The sequence below is a fragment of the Topomyia yanbarensis genome, chromosome 2, assembly GCF_030247195.1.
Source record: "Topomyia yanbarensis strain Yona2022 chromosome 2, ASM3024719v1, whole genome shotgun sequence".
Classification (NCBI taxonomy): Eukaryota; Metazoa; Arthropoda; class Insecta; order Diptera; family Culicidae; genus Topomyia; species Topomyia yanbarensis.
In genome coordinates, this window is record NC_080671.1 from 327,955,611 (window position 1) to 327,968,780 (window position 13,170).

Genomic DNA, 13,170 nt, shown 5'->3' on the forward strand with positions numbered 1-13,170 from the left:
TCGAGTTTGTAGAATACATAAAATACGTATGTACTACCTCACATCCAGCAAAATATGCCAACATGGAACCATTTACATTCACGCTTCGTTATCACAAATTAAATATTTAGCTTGATTTCCATTTTATCCAGTTATATGGAAGAGAAGCCTAACAGCACACATTCGAGCGAGGGCAAAAATTGCGTCAAGTGGAGTCATTCCAAATCGGACCTGTGAGTCACCACACGACAAAAGTGTATACAGAAAGTAAATGCATCGATACAAAAAACCTTTATTAATCAAAATATATACCTAATTTAACAATTACCTGAATATTAACAAACTTATGGAAAACATTCATCAACCAATCGTAAGCTGAAAGTTTTTTTTTACCACTAACAATAGTCGTGATTTTTTGACCTAGCTATGCCGCTTGAAATCACTAGATTGGAAAGATTATGAAGTATTTTGTGAGTCAGAGAGCTTTCATTTTTACACACTCGTGCTTACAGCTAAGTTCTCGAACTAAACATAATTAACCGTAACATCTCAGATCCCTCACATTGTTTTGATATGTGCTTTCAAGAAAACGGTATATTTACAGCGTACGACTCTCCGTACAAGGAATTAAAAACATTTAAAGCTCAAACGAATAGCCTTGGTTTGAAGCAATTGATTAGATGACACACTCGTTTTCATGCTATTGTCATAATGTGGTTTTTACATTAGGTGATCTTTTTACAAAACAAATAAATCTCCACCAACGTCAACTATACGATGAATTGCGTATAGCTTCTCAGTAAAACGCACTTACTCTACACGATTTGGAAACAAAGCTAAAGTTAGTACCTCATGGTACCTATTACATATATACAAATAGATGTATTGTCATGATGAATCATCGTAAGAGAAATGGTTGGCTTGGCTATTCTTATTAGTCTTTTTGGTTCATTCTGCATTTGGCTTCTGAGCATGAGATTCTAAAATATATCGTTTCTTCTATCTTTTACAGCCCCCATCAAAAAGGCTTAGCTGGACATTGAAACCACCGTAGGCCGGGTGATGCTATGCTTGCTGTCGAGTGCCTCCGGCGATTGGTGACTCTGATCATTCTCATCTGAGATGGAGGGGCTTCTACTTTGGTGCTGCATATGTTGATGCTGCATTTGCTGCTGCTGCTGTTGGTGGTGGTGATGCTGTTGAACCTGCGCCTGATGGAGCGCCTGTTGATAGTAATGGCTCGTCATTGGTTCCATCTTCACAATCGAACCCAACCCATGCGGGTCGACGCCATTCACGTCCGAATGCATCATATCGTAGTACATACTGTTCGGAGATTCTGAAGGACTATGATGGAACTTGGGACTCATCATTGACCCGTTGGTCGGCCCGTTGTTATTCAGATGGTACCCCATGGGGCTGAGTGATGATACGACCTGATGAGTGGCGAGCGCGTTGGCGTTAGCCAATGTACTCCCGAACGGGGGCATCATGAAGACGGACTTCTGCTGATTGTACTTGATGTTGTTGTTATTATTAACGATGGTACTAGTTGGAGTGCTGGTGATTAGCGACGGGATCTGTTGAGCGTACGAGATTGGCGAAAGCTGATTGTGATGTGCTGGCGAAGGTGACTGGTGCACCGGTGACAGGTTGCTGCCGACGCTCGATGGCGTCGAGGTGGATTGAATGATGTCCGTGTGCCCTACTGCCGTTTTTAAAGATTTCAATTCTGAAAATTGAATAAAGATGAGATGACATGAGCAATATGAAAATTGTTTTGATAAAACGAGAATTTTTAGCTTGTAGACGATTAAAGATTGTTTAACTCCCAATTAAAACTACACTTTATCATCCGTGCTTATTTGTCTTAGGGCCGATTTCTGCACCCTCGCTTTTCGCTTAAGCCAGGTTTAAACGTACTGGTGAACCTGGTTTAAAAGTTAAGCTAGAGTAAAGAAATCGCTCCTAGTACGAGTAATTGAACATATTATTCTAGTACTCCGATATCTACTGAAACAAAACTCCGTAAGGTATGCAACGGAGTTACACATTGCATGCAACTTTGATCAGTGTTGCATGGAAACATACATAAGGATGGTCAGTTTTTATGCCCAAAAAGAAGAAAAAATCGACTACAACAGCCTAACCATGCATGAATAAGCTAAAACGTAAACATATCGTGTACTTTCAGTCAGGGAAAAACAGACACTGTTTTGCTTTAGTTCTGTTCGAAGCTGAACTGGTCAGTCTTTCGATTTACTTGCTGTAATATTAAGAATTGGGCTCATTATTAACTATGTGCATGCAAATGAATGTTGTGTTCGCAAAGGTAGAAGAATATCTAGTTAAACATTCCAAAAAGTCCTAAATGCAAATAAGAGCCTCTCTTTGTTTCTTTGTTCTTTTTCGTTAATAACTTAAGGCCTATTTACACCCTCGGTGAAAATGAACGTGAACTTGATGCGCACCAAATTGTTTTTTCCAACATCTCAGTTATTAGTGCATAGAAATTGATGAAAATGGAACTAAACGATAGTTCATTAATATACTTAGCGAATCCATGCACAATTATTCGATATAATTGAACCAATGCAATAATATTCGTATTCCCCGATCATTTTAAATATTCCACGGTGAAATATGTTCACAGTGGATATTTCACTTGTTCACCAGGAGTGTAAACGGGCCGATGGACGGAATTGATGCGGAGTGGTGAATATAAGTGTCATCGCTGTTCACGGTGAACGTTCACCTTCGAATACCAAATTGCATTCTGACAAACTGTAAACTGCCTGTTGAGCGTGAAAACGTTGTTCGCTGATGAAACTGTTCACGACGTCGTCCACCGTGAACAATGGAAGGTATTCAACACATGTTCACGTTCATTTTCACCGAAAGTCTAAATAGTGCTTTAACTGCTTTTAAGTTTTCGCCTTACGCCTTAAATCTTTCCCAGTAAAGTTCAGCTGGGAAATAAGCCCGATTTTTGCTGGTACTCAGGGGTGCCAACCTTCCAGATTTATCTGGATTCTTCCAGACATTTAAGCGTCATCCAGACATACAGATTTTTGTTTGCTGGTCCAGATTTATCCAAACAATTTGAAAAATAAGTTACAAGAATGCATAGTTGATTTTTAGACCATCTTTTGAGATACAACTTTTCAAAGCAAACCTTTCTAAAAAAGCACCATACCCTAGTTTTTTCGCTAAAAGTTCGCTAATTTGGCGAAGCATCTTGGATTGCTGGAACATACAAATATGTTTTATTAATAAATCGCAACATTCGTAGCTCTCCCAAAAAGATTTAGACCATCCAGATAGTTCCAGATTTTTTTTTAAAAAATATTAGATTTTTTGGAAAAACACTTGGCATCGCTGCTGGCATTAGTTAGTATTCGGCTTCAGTGACAAAATCGATTCTAATTATAGTTGGTTGTGTCACTGGTGTCGAAATACTAATTAGAACCAGCCAGATTACAAGGACATTTTCAGGTTGAGCTTACTGGGTTGCATACTATGCTAGTCGAAATCAAAGTTCTTCAATATGTACTGAAACATTGATAAAATGTTCTATGATGGCGTTGTGATAATTGAAAGAGAAAGTAAACAAATAATGGGCCTCATTTGCACTTAGAACCATTTGACTTGGTTGTCTAGATATGTTCAAAACCAACGTAATGCACACACAGAAAATTTGTTTTTGGTTAAGGGACGAAAATAACAAAAAGACGCCATCTTAATTCAGTGAAAACAATTCAACTAGCAATAAAGCTACAGGTTTCAAGCGGCACTGAAAATGTTCAAGCCTCACAAAGCTTGTATTTTGTTATTCCGTTTGTTTCTAACCAAAAAATTCTGCTGCCGCAGCTGGTCTACCGAGTTTCTCGACCGGGTAAAACAAAGTTATATTCGCAGGAATAAAATTTTGCTGCAGCAAAACTACACAAAGATTCAATAACATTGCGATTTCTTCGAATGCTAGCGAATCCACAACAAAGAGAGACGTGATGGAAGTTTGGTACATATGTTCTTGTCTTTTTAGATAGTTGGTAACAAAGTGTTTCTTAACACGATGGTATTGGAACGAATTTGGTTTGTGGATATACATTTTATCTTTAAAATATTTAGTTATTTAAATTTTAATGGATTGGTTAACAATACTTCCTGAAGACCAGTGCTAAATATTTACGATCGACATCTCTCATGTTCGTTTGGGATGGCATTGACAGTTAAATTGGAATTCCAAAGGAAATGTGGCATATCATTGTTATTCTAGTCTCTTTAGTGTTTGGGCAGTTGAGAGTTCGCCCAATTTTGATAATCTATTCAATTTTAATTAGAAAATGTGCCCCCAAAGCATACGCAATTATTTTCATTCGAAATCTGAAGAAGCTCTTCGACTTTTCAAAAAGTATAAAAAGCTGTTGATATACTTAAAAGTGCAGTATTGGGTCTGAACTGTTCTAAGTACAGTGACACAATTTCATATTCGTACACCTCTAGTATATATGTTCAATATTGTTTAATAAATGTTTGCGCTATTTAATATAGGTATTGTTTTGTAAATGTGGTAGTAGAATCATCATCTGTCATTTTCTTATCAGTTGTAATCTAAAGTGTGCAAGTTTCCGTACACTGCACATAAAAAATCATTACTTGGTGTGAAAATGGCACAATTTCATATTCGTACACTTTTGAAAAGTCAATTAATTTGTAATTTAAGACCTGTTATTTCTATATTTTTTTGTTTTACTTGGAAAAATAGATTTTATGGCTACAGAAAAGTGTTCATTGGCCACAGTTTCACACAACACTAGTTTAAGAAATTCCCTCAAACTAACGTAATGGTTAAAAAAGGTAAACTAACTGCCATTATGGGACGGAAACTAATTATTTCTCACCAAAATGTAGCTAAATCACTTCATAAAATCTTTGAAATTTTTCAAAGGTTGCGTCCAACTATTTAACATGCCATTAAAAACTTTGATGTGGCGAAACGTAGAGCAGATATTTTGAAAAATTTGAACTGTAAAAAATTTACGATGAGGGATAAACGATTTTTAATTGGAAAAATTTGGGAAAATCGAGTAATTAATTTTATATAGGGACCATCCATAAATTACGTAACGCGTTTATAGGGGGGGGGGGGGTACGAGAAGTTGGCAATTTTCGCGTCACGTAATTTATGGTCCCATACATGGTAAATAAATTATATCATAGTATTTAAGCATAAGTCTGCTCTGATACGGTTCGTAATGTACGGAGAACGGATAATTACAATGCCTGTGTTCTGAGCAAGAAGCCGCTCATCAATGAGAAGAACAAAGAATTAATTTTTAATTTTCTAAACAACATTAAAACATTTTATCGGAATATTAGAAAGATTGTAAACTTTGTCTACGAGTCCAAATTCAACGTCTTTGTCTCAAATGGCTGTTGTTTCGAATGAAGAAAATCGAATTCAGACCTGGACGTAAAAGCCTTATAACAGCAGCTAAGCGCAGGGACAGTGGAGTTATTGTATGGAGTATTATAGGTCCACTAGAAGTGCTAGAAATTTGGTCTTCATTGATGGAATGATAGATCAGAATGTGTATTTTAATATGAATATCTTAAAATAAATTTTAAACCAAAACTTTCGTAAAATTTTACTAAAAAAATGGTGGATATTGGAAATTCGATAAGGAGAAGAACCTAAAGCATAAGGAGCGCAAAAAACGTTTAGAGTAAATTTAAAATTATTTAAATATTATGGATTCTCCACTGCGGACCCTGTTTATTCACTGATTAGAAAAATAAATGAGAGTATTTGGATAAAAATTGCGAAACTATCCGGATTATAATGAGAATGATCTTAGACACTACTATTTAGAAGAATGGGATAAAATTTAGCAGACACAAAAAACCGCTACGCTATAGGCACCAGTGAAGCAAGCCAGTGCTTTGTTCTATATCCAGTGCACAAGCAATAATTGTGTCTTTGCCCTGAGCTGTGCTGTGAAATGAGTTTGCCAACGGAAACAAAAGTGTCTGTGCTACGGGATAACACAATTTCCATCGACTTTAACAAAAGTCGTGTTATACCTACAGTTTAGGAGGTGGAACAACTAGTTAACCTTCCGGAATTCGTGTTAGTACAGTGAGTGCACACTGCTTCGAAATTCCAGCGAAATCGTCTTAGGACACCAGCGGCGTTCAGTGGGCCATAAGCGCGACTTTCGGAGGGTTAAAGTTAATATGTAGTTTGATCTCGCGGAAGTTACGTACATTCAGCTACACCATGTCAAAAAACTGTGTTTAGATTACGTTTAGAAATTTAGCGCAGGCAGAAAACTTCATTGCAAAGAATAACATTCAACACGTAGTCGAATTTGATAGCAATTGCATTTCCTTTCTATATGAGAAAGGCAAAAAAAGTATTAGCCATCTCTGAGAAAAGCGAGTAACATTATTTGACACATACAAACATACACACACGTAGACACAGACATTTTTCGATCTCGACGAACTCATTCGCATAATATATGAGACTCGGCCCTGTAGACATCGACCAGGGCACCCTCTTTTGAATTCCAACCATTCATTTGTTCTGTAGTTTTGAAAATGGCATCCAAGCAAGAGGAGCAACGCGTCAAAATTCTCTTCGATCATCGCGAAAATCAAAACTAGTCGCGCACCGATTTAGAGAAATCGTTAAAAGTGGTCAAAGTTTTATACGGCAACCGGAAAGGGAAAAGTAACAGATTTTTGAAAGCTCTAAATCTGTCGAGCATTTTTAAGAAATATCCGATTTGGCAGGCTATCAGTACCTGTGGCTTAAAAAGCAACATTTTCTTTGTAACCGAAGTCCTCAACCGTGAAAAACTGTCAACATAAACGTCTGCTGTCTTTCCGAAAGCAACATGATTGTTCCGTGCTGTTTGGCTGAAATTGGCACCTTGCCGTTACGGAAAATAAACCATGGAGTGGTATGACGCCATCTTCACATTGATGGTGCCTACTCTCTAATTATTTTAGATCTCCGCTCAATCAAGCTATAGTGGACCATCGTCAAGCGGTACGCGAAGAAGACCAGGAAAAAACGAATGTTTAGTGAGAAGCTGTATTTTAAACTAATTTAACTTCAAAAAGAAAAAAAATGTTATCACGATTTATCCAAACTTGTTACTTTGAAGTTGTGTTGATACTTTAGTGCAACTCTACAGCGACATGTTGCACAAACAGCAAAAAAAATGCAATGAGTTACCTTTAGATTAGATTTAACCCAATTTCCGTATACTCCGTATTCCGTATATTACACAAACCGCATACAATACAGGTTTCACTCTCATTATCCCCAATTACGTGGTCGTACGCCTTCAAATTTTGTTCAATAAGGCCATGTCTTCACGAGGTGGAATATTTTCTTAAATATAAATGTATTTTAAGCTTACTGAAGTCATTTATGTTCAGTATCATCACCTGCGTAACGCAGTACTAATATGATTCAACATGCTGGGCAAAGCAGAAAAAAATCGTTTTGCAGAGCTACTTAAACACTTAGTTGAAGGTGACCTATTACCGCGTATCTCCCGTGAGCCAATTGTAAAATATATGTCACATTTCAGAAAAGTACAATCCGTTACTTGAACAAACCTCTTCCCGGTTATTCCTAACTTGCGATGAGTCAAAAGACCTCCTACATATCAGAACTGAAATTATGCAAAATACATTGTGCACCCACGAAAAATTTCCACGTGTAAGTAAACAGTACACAATGGAATAAATTTGAGAGAACGGATCACAACTGATTGCCCTCTCATCTACGGCAACATAATCACCTGAACATAAAACGGTTGCCAAATTTGTGTAATCTGTTCACGCCAGAGCGGCAACTGCGAAAGTAGCATCTAGTGCCCCAAAATCAACGACCAGCACCATCAGCGGGGTACACCATGTCAATGAAGGCGGTGAAATTAGGTAATGGAGTTTGAATATTTATATGCTTGGGTAGCTACACCCTGCTTCATCTTATCTATGATGTTAATCCATTTGAACAAATTAGTTTGAATGCATTCAATTGGTTGTATGTAGACAGATTAATTGACGAAATCTCTAGAATGGTGTAATAACCTCTCAACTACACACCAGAAAATATGAATTTTATCTTTGACGTAATTCCAAACTTGACATAATTTAACAAACCGTAATTCACGAAATGACGATATATAGCCGTGTTCCGTTTAATTTTACATGAATGATGTGCTTTTCATACGCAGTACCATAAATTTACATTTATCAACATTTAAACCAGACGCAAAACATGAATTAGGCTATTCAACGTCATGTAAAGTTAAAATAAAACGTAAAACTATGTCATTTTTTTTTCAATTTGTTTATTTGATAAGGCACGTATGCGTTAGCTTAAAGGTGCCATTTTTTCATTGTTTTACATTTTGAATTTCTTAAAACTAGGGGGATACACATTTCAATATTATTTTGTTTTATATAATAAAACTAAAAAAAAACTACAGCTAACTTATACATATAAAAGAGGGTATAATATAATATTCGTAAGATTTGGGGGACGGGTCATTTGTGTGTTCTTTGTATAGTAATTCACTTTATGATTTTTAGAAGGGAGATTGTAGAAAAAATAATTATTAACTAAGCGGAACATTTTACAAGCTTATTAACTAGAAATAACTAGAAAGAGTGGTTCAAGATTAAGGGGAATTAATTAGGACTATTTTAAAGTAGTGGTACTGTTGCGCATTTCTTAACGAGATTAAATATTGTTCAACTAAAACTAGAAGATAGGGGGGCACATAAATTTTGGGAAGATATTCAAGGGGAGAAGGGGGTGAAGTCATACATCTGTGTATCAGAGACATGGGAGGGTGGGTGGACAAGGCTGAAGGGGGGTGAGATATAAACTTTCAGTTTCCGGCATCAGGAATTAACGGCCAGGATTACAGATTTGAATGGATTGATCAACTAACACTAGAAGATAGGGGGGGCACATAAGTTTTGGGAAGATATTCAAGGGGAGAAGGGGGTGAAGACATACATCTGTGTATCAGAGACATGGGAGAGAGGGTGGACAAGACTGAACGGGGGGGGGGGGATATAAACTTCAGTTTCCGGCATCAGGAATCAACAGCCAGGATTACAGATTCGAACGGATGTATCAAGTATTGAGACGCCGGGCGGTTTTCCTCGAGCCGGCAGGGGTTCCTCCAGACGATTTCGTAGTACGTCTCAGATACGGATCGGGAACACACCGCGCTGCGCGTGTGATGTTGTACTGTAGATCTCGTGTTGTTGGTTCATTCGACAGATGTTTTGTCTCGTCTTGGAGTCGTATCAAACCATCGTTGGGGTACGGTAGGCGGAAGAGGGCATTTCTGGGAATGATAAGAGAAAAGATAGGGGCATTTAAATTTGGATATTGATGGTTTTGAGGAACGTGTATATAAGGGACATGTAGAGAATATCGCGGCTTGCTAGTACATCTCGAACCGGGACATTGAGTGATCTTCCTCGGGCCCGAAGGGAATCGAATAGTTGAGATCTGGCAGAACAGTACTCGGCGCATGCCCAGACAACATGTTCGATTTCGTGATAACCGTTGCCACAAGCGCAGATACCGCTATCCACGAGCCCAATACGCCGGAGATGTGCGTCCAGCGTGTAGTGATTGGACATGAGCCGAGACATCACGCGAATGAAATCCCGACCCACATCCATCCCTCTGAACCAAGGTTTCGTCGATACCTTAGGGATTATCGAATGTAGCCACCTTCCCAGTTCACCATTGCTCCATGATGTTTGCCAACTTTCGAGGGTTCTCTGATGAGTAATACTGAAAAATTCGCTGAAGCTAATTGGTCTTTCATATATGTCACCTTGCAAAGCGCCCGCCTTAGCTAAAGAGTCCGCTTCTTCATTACCTGGAATGGAGCAATGCGAGGGAACCCAAACTAAGGTAATCTTGTACGATCTTGCAGACAAAGCACGCAGGCGCTCCCAGATTTTCCCCAGAAAATATGGAATGTGCTTTCTAGGTTTCATTGAACGGAGAGCCTCGATTGAGCTGAGGCTATCCGAGACAATAAAGTAATGATCGGTGGGCAAAGTATCAATGATCCCAAGAGCAGGGATGCCAACGGTACCGATAAACTACATTTTTTTCGATATATTTACATTTGCACAAGCCGTACAGCTCGCTACAGCGACGCATCACTACAGCTCTTGCCAGAACAGTAGTCAAACCGAGTACATTTTGCCGTACAGCAGTAGAATACATTTTTGTTTTGCTGCTGTACTCCGACTGCTCGGTGAGAGTGTGGCGTAGTAAAGTTTGTTCTCTCGCTTTGTACATTTTTCTCTGCATAGTCAAAGGGAGAGTCCCGCACACGAAAGCGTTGATGCCGGCCGTGGCGTAAATGAGCCGCATTCATTGTAGTCATTTTTGAATAAAAATATTAAAAAGATTGAAAATATTAAAAAATGTAAAATAAGGAAAGCGAAGCTGTACCGCTCGCGTCTGGTGGCTGTACTGGGGACAGTAGTTTTCTGTCATGTTACTGCTTTACACACAGGCAGCCGTACAGCGCTGGGCGTCCTGCACTAGCGAATGACAGCAGCATCGAGAGAGAAATGAGAATGTAGGCAGAAAAATTACAGCCGTGGAAAAGGTAGGCATTTTGCATCCTTGCCCAAGAGTATACTGAATAGCAGCAAGTTCTGCGACGTAAACTGAAGCAGGATCATTGAGTTTGAATGAGGCGGTGAGGTTTTGATTGAATATACCGAAGCCAGTGGAGCCGTCGAGGCTTGACCCGTCGGTGTAAAACATCTTGTTGCAGTCGACTTCTCGAAATTTACTATGAAAGATGCTTGGGATCACTTGCGGGCGTATGTGATCCGGGATTCCACGAATCTCATCTTTCATGGATGTGTCAAAGAAAACAGTTGAATCAGAAGCATGAAAGAGATTGACACGGTTGGGATAGTATGAAGAAGGATTGATATTTTGTGCCATGTAATCGAAGTACAAGGACATAAATCGGGTTTGAGAATTGAGCTCGATAAGCCTTTCGAAATTTGCAATTACTAACGGGTTCAAGATATCGCATCGGATGAGCAATCGATAGGAGAGTTCCCAAAATCGATTTTTCAGCGGAAGGACGCCCGCCAGCACTTCTAAACTCATCGTATGTGTCGAGTGCATACAACCCAAAGCAATACGCAAACAACAATATTGGATTCGCTCTAGTTTGATGAAATGTATGTTCGCAGCGGAGCGGAAACAGAAACTCCCGTACTCCATCACCGACAATATTGTTGTTTGGTACAGCCTGATCAGGTCTCCTGGGTGGGCACCCCACCATGTTCCGGTTATTGTACGGAGAAAGTTGATCCTTTGCTGGCACTTCTGTTTCAGATACCTAATGTGACATCCCCAGGTTCCTTTAGAGTCGAACCAGACCCCGAGATATTTGAAAGTTGAAACCTGAGCAATAGTTTGACCCATTAATTGAAGCTGTAGTTGCGCTGGTTCACGCTTCCTTGAAAATACGACTAGCTCAGTTTTCTCCGTGGAGAACTCGATACCTAGCTGGAGGGCCCAAGCAGACAAATTGTCCAAGGTATCTTGCAATGGTCCTTGCAGATCGACGGCTTTGGGACCTGTAATAGAGACCACACCGTCATCTGCAAGCTGCCTTAGCGTGCAGGAATTGACAAGACATTCGTCAATGTCATTCACGTAAAAGTTATAGAGAAGGGGGCTTAGACATGAGCCCTGGGGAAGACCCATGTAGCTAATTCGTGATGTCGATAAATCACCATGCGAAAAATGCATATGTTTTTCAGACAGCAAGTTTAGCAAAAAGTTGTTTAGAGTCGGTGAAAGACCATGCTGGTGCAGCTTCTCAGAAAGAATTTTGATGGAAACTGAGTCAAAAGCCCCCTTTATATCTAGGAAAACTGATGCCATCTGCTCTTTGCTAGCATAAGCCATTTGAATTTCTGTTGAGAGCAATGCAAGACAATCGTTCGTCCCTTTGCCTTTGCGGAAACCAAATTGTGTATCTGACAGTAAGCCATTTGCTTCAACCCAATTATCGAGGCGAAACAAGATCATTTTCTCGAACAACTTTCGGATACAGGACAGCATCGCAATCGGTCGATACGAGTTGTGGTCGGAGGCTGGTTTTCCTGGTTTTTGAATGGCAATGACCTTCACTTGCCTCCAGTCATGAGGGACAATATTACCCTCAAGAAACTTATTAAATAAATTCAACAAGCGTCTCTTGGCAGAGTCTGGCAGATTCTTTAACAAGTTAAATTTGATTCTGTCTGGCCCTGGGGCTTTATTGTTACATGATAAGAGAGCAAGTGAGAACTCCACCATCGAAAACGGTGTTTCGTTCGCGTTATTGTGAGGGGACGCGGCGCGGTAGATCTTCTGTGCCGGGGCGGAATCCGGACAAACCTTCTTGGCAAAATCGAATATCCAACGGTTTGAATATTCCACGCTCTCATTGGTACTGTTTCGGTTTCGTAAGCGCCGGGCCGTACTCCAAAGAGTGCTCATCGATGTTTCTCTCGTTAGTCCGTCGACGAACCGGCGCCAGTAGCTTACTATGTCATTCTTGATACTCGTATATGTCAGGGACAGGAGACGTAAATTTACACGATTTTTTCTAGGTGTGTAGTTTGAATGATTAAAATAATTAAAATAATCGAATTGAGAGAACACACCCCATTATATACCGAAATGTATGTACGATGACAAAATAAAACGCAACATAAGCCAATGCGAGTTGCTTACGGCATAACGTCATGTGATAACGCGTAGCCTTCCGTTTTCAAATCTCAAACCACGAATCAAAAGCAAAAGCTACACAAATAAGCACATTTTAGACTCACCATTAAGTGAATTTCCTAACACGGACATGTTGGCCGCGTTGCTTGAGTTATTATTATTGCTGTTGTTGGTGCTGCTATTATTGTTGTTGTTGTTGTTGCTGCTGCTGCTATTATTATTATTGCTATTGCTACTGCTACTCTTCGAGTTCGATGATGCTGCTGCTGCTCCATCGGCGTTTTTGCTGCCCTTTGGTTTGCGTTTGCGTGACTAAAATCAAAATGAAAAGAAAAATTTAGCGACCAAGTCTAATCGAATGCGGAACTGCTGCG

General features: G+C 39.4%; 1 protein-coding gene across 5 annotated transcripts in view; it reads right to left on the reverse strand.

Annotated features, from left to right (window-relative positions):
- LOC131683840 (box A-binding factor-like) overlaps positions 1 to 13,170 on the reverse strand; it is a 94,389-nt gene continuing 81,219 nt past the window's right edge. For all 5 annotated transcript variants that reach the window (XM_058966183.1, XM_058966185.1, XM_058966184.1 and 2 more), the window contains exons 7-8: positions 12,901 to 13,108; positions 1 to 1,711 (exon numbers count right to left, since the gene is read on the reverse strand). In XM_058966183.1, the coding sequence (XP_058822166.1) occupies positions 1,008 to 1,711; positions 12,901 to 13,108 (912 nt within the window). In that variant the 3' untranslated portion in view covers positions 1 to 1,007. The remainder of the gene's footprint in view (positions 1,712 to 12,900; positions 13,109 to 13,170) is intronic.